The 21268-nt window shown below is 39.4% G+C and overlaps 3 protein-coding genes and 1 long non-coding RNA gene across 10 annotated transcripts in view; 3 read left to right on the top strand and 1 right to left on the bottom strand.

The window, feature by feature from the left end:
• The window catches only part of LOC130167055 (SWI/SNF-related matrix-associated actin-dependent regulator of chromatin subfamily E member 1-like), a 10625-nt gene extending 5517 nt beyond the window's left edge, over positions 1-5108 (top strand). For all 6 annotated transcript variants that reach the window (XM_056373025.1, XM_056373026.1, XM_056373024.1 and 3 more), the window contains 4 exons: positions 2560-2732; positions 2850-2951; positions 3494-3755; positions 3853-5108. In XM_056373025.1, coding sequence (XP_056229000.1) covers positions 2560-2732; positions 2850-2951; positions 3494-3755; positions 3853-4058 — 743 coding nt within the window. In that variant the 3' untranslated portion in view covers positions 4059-5108. The remainder of the gene's footprint in view (positions 1-2559; positions 2733-2849; positions 2952-3493; positions 3756-3852) is intronic.
• LOC130167058 (uncharacterized) overlaps positions 1-18001 on the bottom strand; it is a 25359-nt gene extending 7358 nt beyond the window's left edge. Inside the window, exons 1-4 of one of the 2 annotated variants that reach the window (XR_008827222.1) lie at positions 17926-18001; positions 17422-17459; positions 16241-16337; positions 11950-11981 (exon numbers count right to left, since the gene is read on the bottom strand). This is a non-coding gene — a long non-coding RNA (uncharacterized LOC130167058). Of the gene's footprint in view, positions 1-11949; positions 11982-16240; positions 16338-17421; positions 17460-17925 lie in introns of those variants that run through there. The other variant, XR_008827221.1, reaches the window with a different exon arrangement.
• ccr7 (chemokine (C-C motif) receptor 7) lies at positions 6427-9424 on the top strand. Its single transcript, XM_056373027.1, has 3 exons — positions 6427-6672; positions 7738-7787; positions 8061-9424. The coding sequence occupies exons 1-3, from the start codon at positions 6513-6515 to the stop codon at positions 9126-9128; spliced, it is 1278 nt and encodes a 425-aa protein (XP_056229002.1). The 5' UTR covers positions 6427-6512; the 3' UTR covers positions 9129-9424.
• On the top strand, positions 11968-21268 carry LOC130167052 (tensin-4-like). Its single transcript, XM_056373015.1, has 13 exons — positions 11968-12063; positions 13182-13458; positions 14566-14908; positions 15262-15578; positions 15667-15762; positions 15914-16045; positions 17003-17095; positions 17707-17784; positions 17958-18020; positions 19517-19688; positions 19847-19915; positions 20169-20198; positions 20423-21268. The coding sequence occupies exons 2-13, from the start codon at positions 13206-13208 to the stop codon at positions 20553-20555; spliced, it is 1779 nt and encodes a 592-aa protein (XP_056228990.1). The 5' UTR covers positions 11968-12063; positions 13182-13205; the 3' UTR covers positions 20556-21268.

The raw sequence follows: 21268 nt of genomic DNA, 5'->3' as shown, positions 1-21268 counted from the left end.
GAAATATCGCATGTACATAAGTATTCACACCCTTTACTCAGTACTTTGTTGAGGCACCCTTGGCAGTGATTACAGCCTCAAGTCTTCTCGGGTATGAAGGTACAAGCTTGGCACACCTGTATTTGGGGTATTTCTCCCATTCTTCTCTGCAGATCCTCTCAAGCTCTGTCAGGTCTTTCCAGAGATGTTCAATCGGGTTCAAGTCTGGGCTCTGGCTGGGCCACTCAAGGACATTCACAGACTTGCCCTGAAGCCACTCTTTCGCTGTCTTGGCTATGTGCTTAGGGTCGTTGTCCTGTTGGAAGGTAAACCTTCCCCCCCCAGTCTGAGGTCCTGAGCGCTCTGGAGCAGGTTTTCATCAAGGATCTCTCTGTACTTTGCTCCGTTCATCTTTCCCTCAATCCTGACTAGTCTCCCAGTTCCTGCTGCTGAAAAACATCCCCAGAGCATGATGCTGCCGCCACCACACTTCACCGTAGGGATGGTATTAGCCAGGTGATGAGAGGTGCCTGGTTTCCTCCAGACGTGACGCTTGGCATTCAGGCCAAAGAGTTCAATCTTGGTTTCATCAGACCAGAGAATCTTGTTTCTCATGGTCTGAGAGTCCTTTAGGTGCCTTCTGGCAAACTCCAAGCGGGCGGTCATGTGCCTTTTACTGAGTAGAGGCTTCCGTTTGGCCACTCTACCATAAAGGCTTGATTGGTGGAGTGCTGCAGAGACGGTTGTCCTGCTGGAAGTTTCTCCCATCTCCACAGAGGAACGCTGGAGCTCTGTCAGAGTGACCATCGGGTTCTTGGTCACCTCCCTGACCAAGGCCCTTCTCCCCCGATTGCTCAGTTTGGCTGGGCGGCCAGCTCTAGGAAGAGTCCTGGTGGTTCCAAACTTCTTCCATTTTCGAATGATGGAGACCACTGCAGAAATGTTTTGGTACCCTTCCCCAGATCTGTGCCTCGATACAATCCTGTCTCGGAGGTCTACAGACAATTCCTTTGACTTCATGGCTTGGTTTCTGCTCTGACATGCAGTGTAAACAGTGGGACCTTATATAGACAGGTGTGTGCCTTTCCAAATCATGTCCAATCAATTGAATTTACTACAGGAAGACTCCAATCAAGTTGTAGAAACATCTCAAGGATGATCAGTGGAAACAGGATGCACCTGAGCTCACTTTTGAGTGTCATAGCAAAGGGTGTGAATACTTATGTACATGCGGTTTTTCAGTGTTTTATTTTTAATAAATTTGCAAGACTTTGTAAAAAACCTTTTTCACTTTGTCATTATGGGTTATTGTGTGTAGATTGATGAGAAAAAAAAGGAATTTGATCCATTTTGGAATAAGGCTGTAACATAACAAAATGTGGGGGAAGTGAAGGGTTGTGAATACTTTCCGGATGCAATGTATTTAAGTCAATTTGATTCATTTGGTATTGTTTTTATTTAATTGTCCAGCTTGTAAATTCTTTTAAATCCAATCTATAGAAGGATTAGATGTACTTTTTGGTCTATTATAATTCCTTCTTTAAATGTCCAATTAATAGTGATTGGCTAATTGCTATGAAATAAAATCTCAATTAATAATTGATACTTTATATTCTCCATTTTACATTAATTACATTTGAATCAACCAAACACCCACCATGGTGTTTTCCACTCCAAGATGCTGTATTTCTTTTTTGATGATGATCAATTACAGAACTTGTTTACTGCAGAAAAACAACACCGGGTTTTTGTTGTCTTTGTTAAAAAAAGACATGCTTTGCTTACAGTGCTGTCCTGGAATGGGTCTTGAATTATGCTAAAAATTTCTTAAGTGACTTGAGGATAGCTGTATACCAACCCCCTCCCCATACACCTTCACAAAGCCTGAGCAAAGGAGAATGGGAGAGAACTGATAAATAAAAATGCACCAAAATGATAGCTCACGAATTCAATATCAGATTTAAAGCTGTAGTTACTGTCACAGATGATTCTAAAAGTTCTGTAGTTATGTATTTTATTCTGAATACAAAAATTAAAGTAAAGAATCCATCTGAACCTAAGTCTTCATCACAGCAGAGTGTGGAAAAAGTAATTAGGGATGATTGTTGTCTTGAAGCACAGTAGATGAACTGTGTTTGGATTTTACCTTCCTGTACTATCAGCCTGTATTTAAATGGCCAATGAGTATACATCTAAGACAAAGACAAACATTTGTTGATAAATGAAAATTGCAGACTATATCTCAAAACTTCTGTCCACATACAGTGGGTTATAATTAACCACTTGTCCCATTCACCTAACAATAACGGTTCTGCTTTGCCTAAGGATGCATTTTGACATAATGGCCTATACTTAACTCTAACTCTAAATATTGAGCAATATCCTCCTTATGTTTACAGTGTCTTGATACAACAGTATTTGCATCATTTTGTTTTGTATCATCTGTGCAGTAGTTTGCCGAAGCCTCTAATACTCGTTTGTGACTGTGTAACACAGCTCTTCTCTGTGCCTTTTGACAGGTGTATAAAAATATATTTCCTCAAACAATTATGACAACTCAGATGTTTTTCATATCCTTAGATTACGATGATGGGTTTTCCATAAAGCACTCAGCTGCAGCTCGTTTCCAACGCAACCACCGTCTGATCAGTGAGATTCTCAGTGAGAGTGTAGTCCCAGATGTGCGGTCAGTTGTTACCACTGCTCGCATGCAAGTCCTCAAACGCCAGGTCCAGTCTTTGATGGTACACCAGGTATGATCAAGTTGTGGTCTTCTGATCTTCACATAATGGTGGCATATAACAGTGACAGCTTTGTTTTTGTGGCGTAATATTGTCATAACCCTGGTGCCTGTGTGTCTTGTATAACAGAGAAAGCTGGAGGCAGAGTTGCTTCAGATTGAAGACCGCCACCAGGACAAGAAAAGAAAATTCATCGAAGCCACAGAGTCGTTCACAAATGAGCTCAAAAGGGTACGGCATCTTTTACATCGAACTTGGTCATCACTTACTCGCACGCAAGCTTCATTTTGCATGTTTAACTGTACAGTGTGCAGCTCTGGTTATGTGCCAGTCTACATCTGCCTTACAGCCACCAGCTGCTGCTAACGCAAGCCACATGTTCTGGCAATCATATTGCTGTCATCATTTACAATTTGTAGCCCCTATAATAACTGTTTTGAAATGAGACGCAGCACTGTGCAGTGCAATGCACTGTCCACTGTTCACAACAGGCGGCGCCATTTATCCTTCACAGAGCCTTTACAGAATCCATTCACTTGAGTGAGAAGTCGCATCAAGACTGAACATGTACCGAAACACTGTTGTAGTTAAGAGGAGAACTAATTCTAATGCTAATTCATTTACATTATTTAACCAGATGAAGTTCTTACTTTGTCTCCAACCTGCTCATGCATGTTCAGCCAAAACTACACACAAAAAATTCAAATGAGCACATACAGCAAGCTACTGTTTTCACCTGTTTACATTAAATCCCCTATTAATGTACTGTTTAGCTGTGCTGTATGAAGGTGGAAGTGGACATGGAGAAGATCTCTGCAGAGATTGCTGCAGCAGAGGAGGCAGCCCGCAAACGGATTGCAGAACGTGAGAAGGATGCAGGAGAGCGAGGTGCAAGAGAGGCCCCCACCTGTGTCTTAGCAGAGGAAGAAAAACACATTTGTGCAACACATGGCAACAAGTCCCTGCAAAATTCTCTCAGTGAAACTAGCAACAAGGAGGGCGAGGACACAGAATCAAACACCACAGATGCACCAGGTGAGCCACACTGACCTCTATATGTGGCTTTGGTGCCAGCTGGCTCTCTTGTGAGATGTCATGATTTTTACGTCATGAAATCTTTTCTGTTTCTAAGGGAAGCCAAAGGCCCCAGAGGAGGTTGAGGCTCATCCAGGCAGTGAGGAAGGGGCATCAGAGGACAAGGAGAGTGTGCCAGAGGGAGCCATGGAGGAGGGAACCAGTGACAGTAACACTGGCTCAGAGACCACCTCTGCTCAAACAGAAGATGCCCCAACTAGTGAGCCATCAGAGGGGCCCAGCAGGGCAAGAGCAGCCCACTGAGTCCAACACCTGACTGTCTGTGAACTGTAAGGCTGTTAATACGTCTGTTGACCTACAATCATCCGATAATATATATTGCACAGTATCATCTCAGTTTATCAAAGTATATGAAGACATTCAGACAGGTTCAATGTTTAACAAGCCTGAAGCAAAGATGATGATTTAGTTTGAAAACACCATGGCTCACAGACATGCGCTGAATAGAAATAAATGAAAAATGTAAAGCACTTGAAGCCAACAAACCAATGGTCCTGTCTAAAATAAGTGGCTGATGTGTGCGCCGCAGCAATCCATGTGAAAGCACTATATTTCCTCCACAGGCCTCATTGCCATTTGGAAGACGAGCCCTCTTCAGCACATATTGATACATATCTCTAGCACTATGTCTGGCAGATCCCAGATCGTCGCGAATTAAGACTGGCTGTATGAAAAAAGCTGTCACATGAAACAAACATTGTTGAGTGTTATATTTAACTTTGTCTTTTGTATTGTAGTGTCATTGTTGCTTTTATTGTTATTTTTGCATGTTGCAATTTTTTTTTAAATATGTTGGCATACTTGTGAAGAGTGGAGCTGAGTGACCATCTCCTCGGAAGGAGAATATTTGTTTACTCTCTGTATCAGTATTACAGTGACAGTATTGTCTCAGGAGTTCGTAGTCATTAGTAGTAGTTATTTTTGTTATTTATTATCAGCATTTTTACTATACTTGTGTACTGGTTGTCCTGGGCCCAGTCCAGTCCATCCATAAGTATATCACATGATCATCAGTGCTGTACAATGCTCAACTACCAGTGTTCTCAAGTTTGCTAGCTGTCAATCAAATCAAAAGCAGTACGCTTAGAACATCTCTGTGTTATGGTCAATATTGAACTTTTCAGCAGAAAACTTTTAAATGTACCGTAATTGTGTACACAGTGTAACGAGGTTTGCTTAAACATGGACTATCATGTTGTCGTAAAACAGCTTGAAGAGCAGTCATAAACATGCAGTCTTAAAAATGAATTTCCTTTTGCATATTTATACCAATAAACTTTTCTACCTGAACAAGTTCTCACTTCAGTTGTTTTTGAAAAACATTTGATGTTGACTATCTTGCTATGAATAAACATAAATGTGCATTTACAGCACAAACTTGCCTTTAACTTGCTTTGATAAAAAGTAAATTAGTGTAAGCATGCTAGGTAAATAATTAAAAAATAAGTACGCCTGCCTACTATAATGCACAGTATGTACATTCATTGCATTGAGCATTTTTGTCCTTTGCACAGAACAGGTAAGGGAAGTGGGTAAGATGAGGGAATTATTTCGATTTCCTGTTTTGCAGAACTAGCAATCAGCCTGAGGATTCAGTTGTTTGAGTAAGGTTCAGCGTTACTGTCTAAATGAATGACCTGACAGGACTATACAGGATACTGAGATATATAGTTTAGCCTCTTGTGAGGTGTAATGAAGTTTTGTGATAGTAAACGCAAAGTATAAGATGTATTGCAACTTGACACATTTTGTACTCTGCGGTTTTGCACTGCCTCCAGTGAAAGCTAGAAACCACAACCGCAAAGATACAGGTGTGCAGAAGCTTGTGCACAACTTGTGAGTTAGTGGGCAAAAGGGTACTTCTGTGAGACCTCGTCTGCTGTCCATGACAACAAGGCTTGATCACCTGTATATGTACAGTTATGAACTGATACAAAAACAAATGCTGTTGGAAATACATCTAAATAACTTATATATATATAAACTAAATTGTTTTATAGGAAATGTAAGCTGTGTCATCAATGTCAATATTTTACTACATACTATGGTCACACCAAACAAGTCCAATGAATCTGAGTAAAGAACAGTTTGAATGTTGAGGGCTGAACAGTCTCATAAACTGTGTTTATGTTCATAAAAAAGATTTTAAAAAGTAAAGTAAGTAAAAAAGTAAAAATGTATGCATAGTTTTATCGTATCACCTACAAGACTTTGAACCACTGAATTCAGAGCTATCAAGTCAATTTACATTTACATGTGGTAGATCTTTATCTACTGACTAACGTGTGTATTCGAATAATCATAGTGTCACTATCACTATCAAAGTGTCTGTTTTTTCCTGAAACAACTCATTGACATTGACATGGACTCATATGATGCTTCTCTGGTAGTCCTTGAGGTTCTTTTCATGGAAACATGAGTTGTGGCTACTCTGGTTATTTAACTAAAAACTCACCAAACCTTGCAAATAACAAAAATGCTCTATTAATCTGACACACAAGATGTGCATATGTTTCCTTGTCTTTGGGGACAGGGGAAATTTCTTTTTCCTTTTCCTTTTTCCAAAACACAGATAACACATGAACTTGAAGCTGTGAGCTCCAGGGAGTGGGTATGGTTGTATCCTTTAACTCAAGAAAAAAAAAGGGTTTTTTTGCTCATATTTCAGTTTGATGGTGGTTTTCTGAGTTTTCTCACATGATACCTGAAGGCTGGGGAGAAAAACTTTCAGCACGAAAGGTTTTTTTTTTTTCTTTCATCAAAAGGGAAACCACCATCAAACAGACATTCAGCTCATCGGTGTTTAGTGGCTTTACCTACAGCGTCCTGCTCTCAGTCAACATGACTTCTGTCAGTGGTGAGTACCTCATCAGAGTTTAACTAAGAGTTTGTGGTGAATTAATGTTTCTACAAAAGCAAATAAAAATAATGGTTAAAGGGATAAGCTCAATTAATTAAAAGTTAATTTGAAAAAAAATTATTAAAAATTTATCAGGGAAAGTTATTGTTTGCTATAATTCTGTTTAATCAGTTATGTGTAACATGAACACCCATGTGCTAATATCTTTCTATCCTTTGTAATAGCTGCTTTTTTAAGGAGTGCAATGTGACAACAGGCACGTTTGTTGAGGTTTACCTCATGCATGCGTATAGCAGTTAGAACTTAATGTCTGCAGTCGTTTATCAGTCGACATCTCTGCTGGGGTAGCACAGATCTGCCAAATCACTGTGCTAAACAGTAGTACTTGCCTAACACTATTATTGAAAAGAACAATTACTTGCAAAGAATTTAAAAAGATTTGTTTTATCTAAATTTTCCAAATAGCGATTAGTGAGAACTCTGTAAGAACTCTGTCAAAAAAAAATCACATTGAATATATCAGTGTCAATCACTGGATACTCTATGACAAATGGCTACACCGCAGAACGGAAAATACAGAACTGAGTATAAGAAACTACATGACAAGGCTTCATCACCAATAATCTGAAAACACATTCAAAACAGAAAATATAGCCAGTAAACTAGAATTTAAAGGGGAAATCCATGTAAAGGTCACTTAGACAATGGGGAGTGCCGAGTCTGAGAAAACAATTGTACAATGTCCTCTGTAGCTCTGGAGGACCTTTGTGAAGTCCAGGAAATTTACTTATAGTTATCTTTTGGGCTCTGAGACTTTTACACATTCATAGCAGAAAGTCTGGGTTATAAACCCGGGTGATGAAAGATGTACGCATGTACGAGGCAGGTAGAGTCTAATGAAAAGCAGATATTTGTTGCTTTATGGGAGGTGTTGGATGCAGCGTTATTGGGGTTTGACCCATATTAACGACTGAGGGAAAGAATATGTGGACATTTTGCTGCTTCAGTTTTGATCATACTATTGCAGTGCTTCATCTTCTAAAAATTGACTCAATTTTTCAGGTCTGCAAAACCTTCTTCCAGTTGTGCTGATATGGGTAATGAATTTTGAGGTAAGAAACACACACCTTTTATTAGTTGTATGTAAATATGAAAGATAACATAATGTTTGTAGCAATCTGTATCCACATAGAGGTGAAAATCACCACCACAGCCCTCAACTCACAAAAGCGCCACTTCCTCTAAGGAAGTAAAGGTGTACCAGAGTAAACTGTTTTACAGGCCATTGAAAAGCGGGTAGCTGAATTTTTCAGATTTACACGTGGCTTGCTTACTTTGCTTGTTACTTGCTTTTATTTGATCATTTAATCTGTCTTTGATTACAGTCTTCCTTGTCTCAGCATGGAGAGAATTTCACCACCATGAATTACTCGGAATATAACTACTCCGATTTCAGTTATGAGGACTTCCCTTCGCTGTGTGTGAAAGAATCCAACCGCCATTTCCGCCTCTGGTTTATGTCCATCTTCTTCACCATCATTTGCTTCCTGGGGCTGACAGGAAACCTACTGGTCATCCTCACCTCCTGCTACTTTAAGCGTCTCAAGACCATGACGGATGTGTACCTGTTCAACCTGGCATTTGCAGACCTGCTCTTCGCTCTGTCGCTCCCCTTTTGGGCAGCCAACTCCATGGCAGAATGGGTGCTGGGCCCGCTGGTGTGCAAGGCCATGCACACTATTTACAAGGTCAGCTTCTACAGCAGCATGTTCCTTCTTTGTTTCATCAGCGTGGACCGCTACTTCGCCATCTCCAAAGCAGTCTCCGCTCACCGCCACCGCTCCCAGGCAGTGTTTCTCAGCAAAGTGTCATCAGCTATCATTTGGGTTATGGCACTGATCTTCTCCATACCAGAAATGACGTACACCACAATCAATAACAACACCTGCACCCCTTACACAAGCAATAATGACCAGCTCCGCGTCAGCCTCCAGGCAAGCCAGATAGTTTTGGCTTTTGCCCTTCCACTCCTGATCATGAGCTTCTGTTACAGCAGCATTGTCAAGACCCTTTGCCAGGCTCGTAACTTTGAACGGAATAAGGCCATAAAGGTGATTCTCGCTGTGGTAGCCGTTTTCCTGGTATGCCAGGTCCCATATAACTTGGTCCTATTTTGGTCCACAGTTGTCACCGCAGAAGGGGGAACCGAGGATTGCAACTACGAGAACATTCTCCTCTATGCCACTGACGTCACCCAGTGTGTGGCCTTCCTCAGGTGCTGCCTAAACCCTTTTGTCTATGCCTTTATTGGTGTGAAGTTTCGTTATGACCTACTGAAGCTACTGAAGGACTTGGGATGCATGAGCCGGGAAAGGTTCTTCAAGTATACCTGCGGCAGGAGGAGGAGCTCAGCGGCCAATGACACTGAGACAACCACCACATTCTCTCCTTAAAGCTGTTTCAGTATGGATGATAGCCTGTTGACACCTGCAGACCACACAGTGGGCTGCTGAACATTAGGACTAAAGTCTCAAGTCAACAATATATTTTACATGTACATAGCAAAAGTTATATAAAAGCCAAGTATGTTGGTCTTTGCTGGTTTTTTTTTTTTTGGTTGTCTGTTTGTGTTTATTTTTTCGTTTTGGCTACAGTGTACAGTATTTCAACACTGTTAATGGAAAAAATATATAGTGCTTTTACTCCACCAAATCATGTACATTAAACTTAATAAAAACATCAGAGCTGGTTTGTTGATTATCATAAAGTTATATTGAAATATATATTTTCTATATAATAAAATTATTTCCTGTATTGTAAGCTATTTGCAATATTGCAAGATACTTACTTTACTGTAAGATTACTAACTACAACAAGATTTCAGATGGACTGACTACATCAGTATCTAAGTACTGCATTAACATAATTAATGGGAGGAAAAGTACCCTGAGGAAACCCGCACAGGCATGAGGGGAACATGCAAACTCCACTCAGAAACACAAAGGAAAAACAGGTCTTAACAGTTTTCTGACATTACTGTTATAAAACCTTCCAAGCCACGACAGCACAAACATGTTCAACTTGAGTCTGTGTCCAAAGTGCATAACAACCATGAAAGATTTGTTTCACTTTCTTGATTTAAAGCAAGTTTCCGCAGCATGATTGATATAGATATATATATCTATATATGTGTGTGTGTGTGTGTGAGAACAGAAAAACAACAACTACTGACCAAATATTTGTAAAAGTTCAACTGGGGATGAAAATATCCCTGTGTTCATTGTAGCAACCTATAGTAGCCAGGAAAGCTAAGTGGTAGTAAATAATTTCTAGTCTTTGAGATTTAACTGAAGAAAGGTTCTAAATGATAACATGAGAATAATGAAAAGGGCACAGCAGCAGATAATGTGCCCAACAAAAATCATGTAGAGGGAAAAAATATAATGGTGGAAGAGTTGACCCTTAATAAACTCCATGAGTCATGCGAGCACAATGACGCACTTTGTCATCAACAGTTATCATGAACACCTGATTTGATAAATTGGAAAACAAGAACGACCGCCTCATGTTGTACACCTCCGCCAACCAGCCAAGGCTGCAGGAAATATGGTCGCAATCTCCCCTTCCTGAATTACAGCATTGAAAAATGTGTTTTTGCAGAACATCACTTCATTTTATTCTATTAGACATTTGTGTTAAATTGTGTCATAATTATCGTGTTTTATGAGGTCACAATGACCTTGACCTTTGACCACCAAAATCTGATCAGTTTATTCCTGAGTCAAACTGAAAGTTTATGCCAAATTTGAAGACATTTCCTTAAGGCGTTAGAGATATCGCATTCACGAGAATGGCACGGACAGACAACCTGAAAACATAATGCGTCGCCCACACAGTCAAAAAAAAAAAAAAAAAGAAAAAAAAGAAGAGGTATTTCAGAAAATCAAACAAACATATTCAAATTAAAAGCTGCAATTAAATCTAGAGGAACTGAAAGATACTGGAAGATAGCTGTCTCTGCTGGACTGCTGACAGAACCCAGACAAGGATTTATGTGTAGAGGCTACAGTCCTCGCTGCAGTTGGCCCCGGTTCGAGTCCTGCATTGGACGGCCCTTGCTGCATGTCATTCCCCCTCTCTCTGCCTCCCCATTTCCTGTCTCTCTCTACTATACTGTCAAATAAAGGCATGAAAAAGCCCCCAAAAAATATACTTTAAAAAAAATGATTGTATTGAAAAAATATTGTACAAAATGCACTGAACCAATTTGCACAGTAAAGGGATGATCCAGTAGGAAGAACTTATTAAATTTTGAGGCAGATCTAGATCTTTCACTATGTATTAGATTTTTTTTTTTTCCTATGAAGTCTGGTGTATGTTGTTTGACACAGGCCTTGGCCTTGTCTGCACTCTCAGAGCTCTAGTTTTACAAGCAGTGAGTAACAGGTTTATGGCTGGTTGAAAATCTGTGCACCTCAGGAAATCTTAATCATATGATTAAACAAAATGCTCAACTGAGAGTGGCAAACGAAGAGAAGATATTCTTTAACCACACTCAATCTTTACATATTCTTTTACTCACCAGATATGGTCATTAATCTGAGGAAATTACTGGCTTTAACATTCAGGAGAGCAGAAACACTTGACATGAAGACCAACATGCATCATTAAAACAATTACAAAATCATCTGCTAGTTTAAGTCAGTGAAAGACTAGTTAGTCTATTTAGACTAACTGTTAATCATATTTCCTTGACCTAAGCTAAGAGATAAAAATGATTAAACATCAGTGTGGCCACAGTTATGAGTAAGGGAACAAAATTATAATGTTCAGTAGCATTAATTAACTCACCAATCATACTGACTTTGTCTTAAAATCAGAAATCAGATAAAAAGATACTTTGAGTCATTGAAGGATGGCAGATGACAATGAAACACACTGGATTAGTGCAGTCAATTTCTACAACACGCAGTATTAACTGCAAACACACTCCACAGCTAGATGCACCCAGTAGGTTCATGTTATATCATGCTCATGTTGAAATTGTTATGAGCGAGTGAGCACATCATTACAAGTCATTTTTTGGAATAACGTTACGTGTACATGTGCTACCTCTTTTGGTGCAGACCAAGTCATAGCTTTGTTTACTCATCTGATTTCACTGTTGAAAAAATGAACTCCCCTCCAGCCATAAACTCTACACTGCTGAGATGACATCAGTTGGAGCCACAGGGATTAGTGATCCTTGCTGCTGATAGGCTCACTGGGAAAAGGGTTGGGATTTCATTGATAAAAACATGCAGCACCTAAAATGTCAAAGTAAAAAAACAGTGAACAGCCTGAGAGTACAGCAGCATCGCAGCAGCAGAATCCTGACCAGAAGATAAGGTAAGAGGACCTACCTTTACCTAACTAAGAAATTGTAATAGAATATACAAATAGACCTAACAGTACTTCATTTTTATTGGATTGCTCCCAGTTCATTATTAATCAAGTCTGTGTTTTATTATTGTCATTGCAGCAATTTGTAGCACAGACAAGTTATGTTAAAACAAATTTTGATCCTCCACATGTATTATACGTTCTCCTTACCTAAAATGAAAAGCACTGAATAACTCAAAAGTTGCATTATGCGCAAATGCCAGTTGTATTTGATGCCACATTATTCTGTTTACCAAGGTGAAATTTTGTGAAACTTAGTGTGCGCTTCTCAGAAGTAAACATTTTCTAAATGATCTGAAGCAGCTTTTTGCTATTTTGCTACTTTTAAAAAAATACTATGTTCACAGTGAAAGTTTTGGCTGTTGTAGGAAAACAGTAGTGTAGTCATGGTAACCATCAGTCACCTAGGTGACTCACTGAGCACCACACCTCATCTGCAACACAGAGGGAGAAACAGCATGAGCTGATCATCCCTCATATTACACACCCCTCTCGAACTGCTATTCATCATGCTGATATCAGCATCAAAGACAGTTACTCAGACTGTTTCATGTTTCAAAGAGTGGTTTGATGCATAGATGGAGGAATATGTAGGAAGCCGTGGGCTACATGTACTGACTTACACACATTACTGTTTGTTTTCTTTATTGGCCACAGCAACTTTCAAATTATTTGTCACTTAAGTTCTGTTAATGTCAGTATGATGGAATCAAGGTTACATAATCATTTTACAGTGATGAATTAACCCAATACAAGACAACACTGTACAAATGCAATGACAAAAACCTTATCTATAAAATCTAAAGAACATTTCTTATTAAAATCTGACTGATGCTGCAGTGCAAATACTGGCAAGTGGTTATTTAATCACCAGAAATAACAATGAAAAACTTGAGATGGTTCTTTATGTATAGTGCATAACAGATGCACTTTTTTTAAGAGTATGAGTAATATGAGGAAAAAATGCTTATGATGGGTCTGTTTTGTAAAGAGGACAAAAGCGAGACTGTTATTCCAGTGAAGAAAGTGTAACTGATCTCTCTCCATTGTATTCCTGTCTTTAGTACAAGACTTTGAGCTCTCCTAACATGATGCCTACAGCTAAAGGCATGTCCCACATGATTCCCAATCACGTCCTGAGAGTGGGTCAAACTATCCGCCTGGACTCAGCGCAGGAGACGGTCAATCAACACCCCAGTCTCCCAAAGCCCAGTGGTGACCATGGTGACACTGATCTCGACATTTCCCTGGATAATCTCAACCAGCTCATCATGGAACTGGATCCGACATTTGAACCCATCCAGGTCAACACAAGTCCGTCGTGCATCTCCCCTCCTACAGGTACTGTACAACCGTGAAGCCACTTTGCATTTCAGTGCTCTTCACATTCTAATTCATCAACAAGGTCAACAAAGTGCAACACAGGACAGCCTACACTTACAGAGGTGTGACACAGAGCGCAGTAAAACCATAGCAACTCTTATAAAACGAACAGTACACAGAGCCCGGGGCTTTGGAAATTTACCCACCCTTTTGAGAGTTTTTTTTTTTTTTTTTTTTTTTTTTTTTTTTTTTAAATCACAGGGTAATTGCACAACTTCATCTGTTCTGGGATTACTGCCCAGACTAGTACCACACCCTGCACTTGTTGGGCTACACACAAAGTGAAGCTCACCAAGAAGTCACACATGAGGGTGGGACAGTAAGTGTCTTCATTCAGACCAGCTCTGATCAGAAAGTGTGCAAAAGAGTCAACAAAGCAAATGAATGGATTTCCTGTTCATCTTTTCTTGTACAATGTTTAGTCATATGCTTGTGAAACCGAGCGCCATGTGTTGAGACAAACAAATTTTGAGGGAAATTTGAGGGTGATGAGAAATCAAACAAAACAGTAATGTTAAATAGTAAGACAGAAAATCCAGTGTTGATGAGTACTCCTTTCCTATTGTTGCAAAACAGTATTTCCCCTTCTAACAATACTCATCACAGTGCCTACTTGGGATTTTGCTATTTCTGTATGAACATTAGTCATTATCTAACTCTGGTTGCAGAAGCCACACGTCTGGCTCACACTGACCACAGTGATTTCCCAAGGGCATAAACTCACTCAATGCCCATCAACACAAAGAGGCAGACAGATAGTCAAGCACACAAGAACAAGCTGAGACTCCTCCAGGTGATTCAGAATCATCGCAAGAGCAGAAATGCACAATCCAAAGAATTTAGTTTGGAAGGCATGGCCTGAGTTGAGCAGGCAGGTAGCTGCATGAATAACACAATATGTTTACATATGGAGGCCAAACCCATTTTGCTATCAGAAAACCAAAGCATGAAGTCAAAGAAATCATGGAACATGCAGGGTTTTTCCACTGAGTGCATCAGTTTCACATCCTTCACAGCATTTAACTTTTTCAGCATTTTTGCTCACATGTCAATCTCCATCCTCAGCTGACTCATGCTCAGATGAAGACGTCTCTGACTGCGTGTTGGTCCCAAGAGGATGTTCTTCCAGCCCCTCGCCCACCATGGTCCGATCTATGTCACCCAGTATACCGATCCCTGCGCACAGCAGTCTCAGCTATGGGACCCATGGTACGCAGGTATTCTCCAGCTCCCCTACGAGGTCCCTGCCTCCGCTGCCATGTGGCAGTGCTCCCCGACGAAATCCCTCACCAAAGCAGGACATACCCTTTTCCCAAGGATCCCTGCGACTGTCACACCCCAACAGAAACAGTGCCACCTCACTCCTCTCCATGTCAACATGCTCAGACACCAGCTACATCCTCGGCAGGTAAACCTCACAATTAAAGCAACAAAGTCTAACACATGCATCTTGTACATGCAGCAACTTGAAAATAGCCCAGTTCACTAGGTGACTTAGTGGACTGATATTTACTTGTGATGTCACAGTGGAACAAAAGTTTTATGATCACAAACACCACGTTAGAAACCATATGGGGTCATCTTTTTCATCCGGCTTCGTTCATTCTAATGTTACAAATTGAAGGACAGGAGAAATGTTTCTCCTTTTCTGCTTTGCTTTAAAGTTAACATTAACTGATGTAAACTAAAAACATGAAGAATAGGATGTGGATCTGTAAATAAAATTATATCTGTAGACATTTCTTCTTCCTTCTTACATAGTAACCTGTCCTTGGCCAGTGAAGATGACTCTCCAGAGTCCATCTTTACCAGTATGTCTGGCTCCTGCAGCGATGTGTCCAGAATGAGGCCCTTTGATAACAGGCACAGCCCAGAGAAGCCCTTGCTGACAAAGAAAGAGCACCTGCACAGCAGAGGAGGACACAGCAGTCCTGCTTCACTCTCTGGGTCTTTGACTGATATTCCTGTACTGCTTGTCAATGGTGCACCTGAACCGGATCTGTACAACCAGTCTCCTGGACCACAAATTGACTTGATACAGACCATCTCTGCGTCCAGCCCGAAGCCAGCTCCTCACAGTGAGTCGCAGGTGTCACAGTAGTTTGATTTGCTGGTAACTACCGCATTTTCAACACTATTTGACCTGCTGTCTTTATGGTTATTTAGGTTTCCATGCCCATTTTAATGGCAGTCAGCCCTCAATGAAATTCGTCATGGACACTTCAAAGTTTTGGTTCCGTCCACATATCAGCAGAGCAGAAGGTGAGAATCTCAAAAACAAAGCTAATAATCTAAGACTTAATTGCTTTAATCAAGCTCCAGATCCAGTGTTTTCTCTCCATGGATGTAAGATTCTTGCAGTACAGATACAAACTGTCAGTAAGCATTTTCTCTGTTGTTTCATTCATTCTAGCTGAAGCCCTAGTAAAAGACAAGGAAGCAGGGGCATTTGTGGTCAGAGACAGCACCTCCTACAGAGGCAGTTTCGGTCTGGCCATGAAGGTGGACCCAACACCCAACAACTTCACTGCTACTGCCTACCCAGGTAAACCTTGACTCCTTTTGAATCACATGCTATGATGAAAAGTCACAGCAGTGTTTGGTGAGATACAGGAAAGAAAAGGTCTCAAAATGCCACAACTACCACATTCACAGACAAACAATGTGAATAGAGTGTAGCACAGTGCTGCTGTCATCATTTGTCTATACCAGAGACCTAAAGGCACAGGGAATCACTTACCCAGCTCTGCTGATGTGTATGGGCATGTCTGACGACATCCAGCTATCTGTGGTGAGGCAGGAGACAGCGCTGTTATTTTTTCCACCCACAGTATATCCTGTGTAAACACAAAAGAAAACCAGCTGTTTATGATACTGTAACCAATCTGAGAAAAAAAATGGAACTCACTCACAAAACAATTTTGAGGCTTACATCATTTGCATATTTATATTTGTCAACTTTTTTTTTAGGGATGCATGACATGAAAGCAGTGAGTTAGCAGTGAGGCTAGTTCAGTGTGTGCAGGCTCACTCACAGTTTGTTGTCTGTTTCAATATTCCTCTGCTGAATTATCCCTCAAAGCATAATTAGAGAACAATTACCCTCGGTCACATGACATCACTTTAATGTTTTCTATTTCTGGCTTTCATGTTATTTTCCAGAAAATTTGCAGTGAAATATAAATTTTGTTGAATGAATGAGTTACACAGAATATGCGTGGCAGCTAGGACAGAATACCCTGCATCTTGATGGGTTACAGGTTATCCTATCTAAGACATTCCTGTTTTTTTTCAAATCATCTCATTTAAATTCATAGATTTGCATTTTTATCATCTTGTTTTTGTTTCTCTCTAATGAGCTGGGAACCATGTGGCACAGGAGACTTAAAGATAATAAAATAATTTATAAATATTAAAAATGATATAAAAATAGTTGATCAAACATGAGCTACATGGAATCACTGCTTTATGTCACTCTTATCTATCAACATCATATCAACAGGAGAGAGCACCTCAGATGTTGTGCGACACTTCCTTATTGAATCATCAGCTAAAGGCGTACGTATCAAAGGCGCTTCTCAGGAACCATACTTTGGTAAGTGCTGTAAAAGTCAACAACACCTACTTTATTGTACATTTATATGTTATCACTTTTCCTTCAAACCATTTAGTATTCAATCGCCTACTCAATATGACTAAACATCCTGGTCCGGCTAATGTGTGCCACACCACAACTGAGTCAGCCATGTCTGGCTTTTGGAATGTGGGTGGGAGGCAGTGAAGGGATCTTGTACCTTATTTCAAGGTATGACTTCACAGGGTGTGCGCTCACACCCACAGAGCCATTATCAAGTTTTATTGTGGTGTCTTTGTGCTTATCAGAGCATGTGGGTGTATGAGATGTGCACTAGCATAACCTACCTGCATTTATATTTTCTTTCATCACAGTTGTGGTGGTTCTGAAAAAAAATCCCCACGTCAAAAAAAACTTCTTCCAAACAGATCAAAAATATCAAGGTTCAGATAATAATCAAAAAGCAAAATTACCATACACATCTTAAAAAAACAAAAACAAAAAAAAACCGACTCATTATCATTTACACATTAAAATGATGTAGGCCTAAGGGGAGATATCTGAATTTTTCATGTTCCAAAGTAAGACAATGAATTTTTACTTAAATCTATGATTCCTTGTCATTTTTACAGGTAGTCTCTCAGCCCTGGTCTACCAGCACACTATCTCGGCTTACGCTTTACCCTGCAGATTACTGCTCCACTCCCAAGGTAAGTTAACCTTAACTGCCACTCACAAGGTTGTGTGTGTGTGTGTGTGTGTGTGTGTGTGTGTGTGTGTGTGTGTGTGTGTGTGTGTGTGTGTGTGTGTGTGTGTGTGTGTTTTAGAGAAACAAGGAAGAAAATGACAACCTCATCTCTTAATCTCTTATTTGCCCTCACAGATCTGGCCACAGCAGAAGAGAGGGTAAATGACAAACCAGCTGCTGAGGACAAGAGTAAAACAGGTGAGACAAAATACAGACAAGTATCCCTATTTGTTTACATTTGCATATAATGCAAGGTTAATCAGTGCATTTGCTAGCACTTTTCTTTGAGTAATGCTTACCAAGTGCCATTTAAACATAGGAGAAGAAAAATCAGCAAGAACAGCTTACATCAGTGGGCTAAGACATAATAAACAAACATGAGACAAGGCGTAACATTTAACTAACAAAAGTGCAAAAAGACTACATTAACTTCCATTTTGGTTCTTACCTTTTCTTCTTCCGTTGTCTCATTGTTTTGCAGACGTGTAGGAAATGCTAGCTTGTACCACACCACTTGCTAATTGACGTTTACCGTTAAATTTAAATACTAGCTTCATGTCTGTAGGACTCCTCTGGGAGATTTTCCCGAAAGTCCTAAATTATAATAGTTTATATTTAAGTTACGTTAACTTGAAGCTGTTTTAAATGAGAAAACAGATTCATGGTAGATTTGAATGCAGGTTTTACTCTCACCACTAACACCTCTCCACATAGCTAAATATCTGGGCCAGAAACGTGACGTATCATAGAAGGCAAAGCACACACAGGTGTGATTAATTACCTTAATTAGTGGAGGCTGCATTCAATTTCGGTGTGCCAGTACTTAATTCCTGTTGTTGTGTATGATGTGGCTGACCCCTACTCTTAAATATGAGGAACCAGCAAAGATTAGTGACGGCTGTACTGTATGTACTGTATCTTTTATGACGAGTAAAAAGTCTGATGTGACTCTGTTTACTCAAGATAATTGGTGAATATACGACAACTGATTGATATGACCATATGCAAAATCTTAATCTGCAAAGTAACTCGAAGTAAAAGTACAATACTTACCTCTGAAATGTGGTGAAGTTGAAGTATAAAGAAACCAGAAATACTCAAGTAAAGCCTAACTCAAAATTATATTTAACTAGAGTACTTGAGTAAATGTAGTAAAACTACTACTTACTTTTTGGTTGGCAGTGTATAATAATTAAACAACCAAATGTTTTTCAAGTTGCTCAAACAACCCCAAAAACATGCACTGGTTAGTTGAAATACATTGACATATAAATACATACTATATTTTACTTTAGAAAGGGTAGAGGAAATACATTTGTCTAGTAGTTTATTATGTTAAGTATAATATATACACTGGAACACTGTTTCCTGTCAGTGATAAATAAAAGTAAATTAGGGCCAAATCATATTTGAAATGATATACTGTGTACGCATAGTAATATATATTTTCCAATTGATAATGAAATACATTGATGTAACAGGCTTTTCTAACCAATAAACAACAGTTGCACAATGTCACAAAGTGCCAGCGAATCCTAATTCCCTGTGTGTAAAATAAACATGGATTAATCCACTAACAATCCAGGAGAGATTTGGAGGGGGCTTCGCTTATTTAAATGTATGCTTGACTATCTTAGTTTTAATGCTATGTGCATGTGTATTAAATCTCTTTTTCTAATTATACTTTTTCATAGCTTGCAATTTCATCTACTTGAATGCTGTCCCCACTGAAATGCTGACGGGCCCTTGTGCAGTGCAGAAGGCAGTGTCCTCAACACTTCAGAAGACCTCAGGCTCCTTCATACCAACTGTAGTCAACCTGAAGGTGTCTTTGAAGGGTGTAACACTGACAGATATCAACAGGAAGTAAGAAAAGAAACATCCTGTCAACCCACTGCTGAGATTTTTACATTATAGTACACTAAGAAAAAAAAACATGCTGGTGGTGATATGTGGTTTGGGTGTTTATGTGCAACATTTTGTGAGGACTGAACATTTTTAACTCCATAATCACTTCTTCACAGGCTTTTCTTCAGACGCCATTACCCTACTCACCTGCTTAGCTACAGTGGCGAAGATCCAGACAATCGACTGTGAGTACACAACAACATGTTATAAAATAAAAGATAATAAAATGATAAATAAAAACGATATAAATCTTTGTTGGAAACAAAATCATGTAATGTTCACTGCTGTCACAGTCTCTTTCATGTGGATACCTGTGGGTTAAGAGCTCATAGATCACTGCATTAGTACTGCATATGTCACATTATTTAGTTCACCACAATACGAAACGTGTTGGTCATTAAAGACATTATTTAAATTTTGTCTGTTTTATCTACACAGGTGGGTGAAAGGTTGCAGTTTTGGTGCAAGGTAATTTTGGACTGTTTTTTTATTGCGAACATTATCAGAATGATGTTTTGTGTGTAGGTGTAAATTCTATGTATTGCTTATGTGAGGATCCATAGTGAACCCTCTCAGGTTTACAGCCTGCACCTGCAATTCATTACAATTTTTATACTTTAATTTAAAAAACATTTCTTGTACTTGAGTTTTGTTCAAATTAAATCTCATCTATCATTTCTTTGTCCCAACAGGATGTTTGGCTTTGTGGCAAAAGGCGTAGATGCTGGCATGGAGAATGTATGCCACGTCTTTGCAGAATATGATCCCCTGCAGCCTTGCAACAAAGTCATCGAGGTTATTCAGGGTGCCATAGCCAAGCTATAGACACACAAGGCCCCTACTTAAGATATCTGTCTATACTGTACTCTATACTTCAAGTAACCTGTTCAGTGTGGTGGCCATTGTGAGTGTTGCTCCTGCAGTTGTTAAACTGAGCAAGTTATCTTAGAAGTGCTTAGGACTACCCAGCTTTGTAACAAGGTCAAGCTGAGAAGACAGTGGAAGTCTGGCATATATGAAGATACACAGGACTGACAAGCAAGAAGAAAACAGACATGGGACCAACAACATACAGTATGATTATAACTGAATGGCACACGACTACTGTTAAAATAATATCTAACCATCTTGTAAAAACACAGCAATATTGATCTCTTGCTGAATATATGAAGCTGCCCAGAAAATAATTTCAATGTACAATGTTATTGTATAAAATGTGAAAAACCAGCATAGAGGTTAGCACATGTAACAGCAGTTTATTTGTCTTCTATCTTAATGTCAAATGATTCCTGTGTAAATCGAACTGTAAATCAGCTCCAGCTGATGCTGTAGAATAAAGCGATGAGGGAATTTGAAAGTTCTGTTAATAGACTTGAAGAAAAGCAATATGTCCTTTCATTTCAAAGCAGAAACTTTGCATATACTCTAGTTGTACAATTCAGAAAGTATTTATTATACTGCACTGTAAACAATTTCTTTCTATATATTAATGGGTTTGTATTTTTTTAATTGTTATTATTAAAAATTAGTACATTGAA

Source organism: Seriola aureovittata, chromosome 3, assembly GCF_021018895.1.
Source record: "Seriola aureovittata isolate HTS-2021-v1 ecotype China chromosome 3, ASM2101889v1, whole genome shotgun sequence".
NCBI classification, from domain to species: Eukaryota; Metazoa; Chordata; class Actinopteri; order Carangiformes; family Carangidae; genus Seriola; species Seriola aureovittata.
The sequence above is the reverse complement of the archived record's forward strand: the minus strand, read 5'-3'. Positions and strand labels throughout refer to the sequence as shown.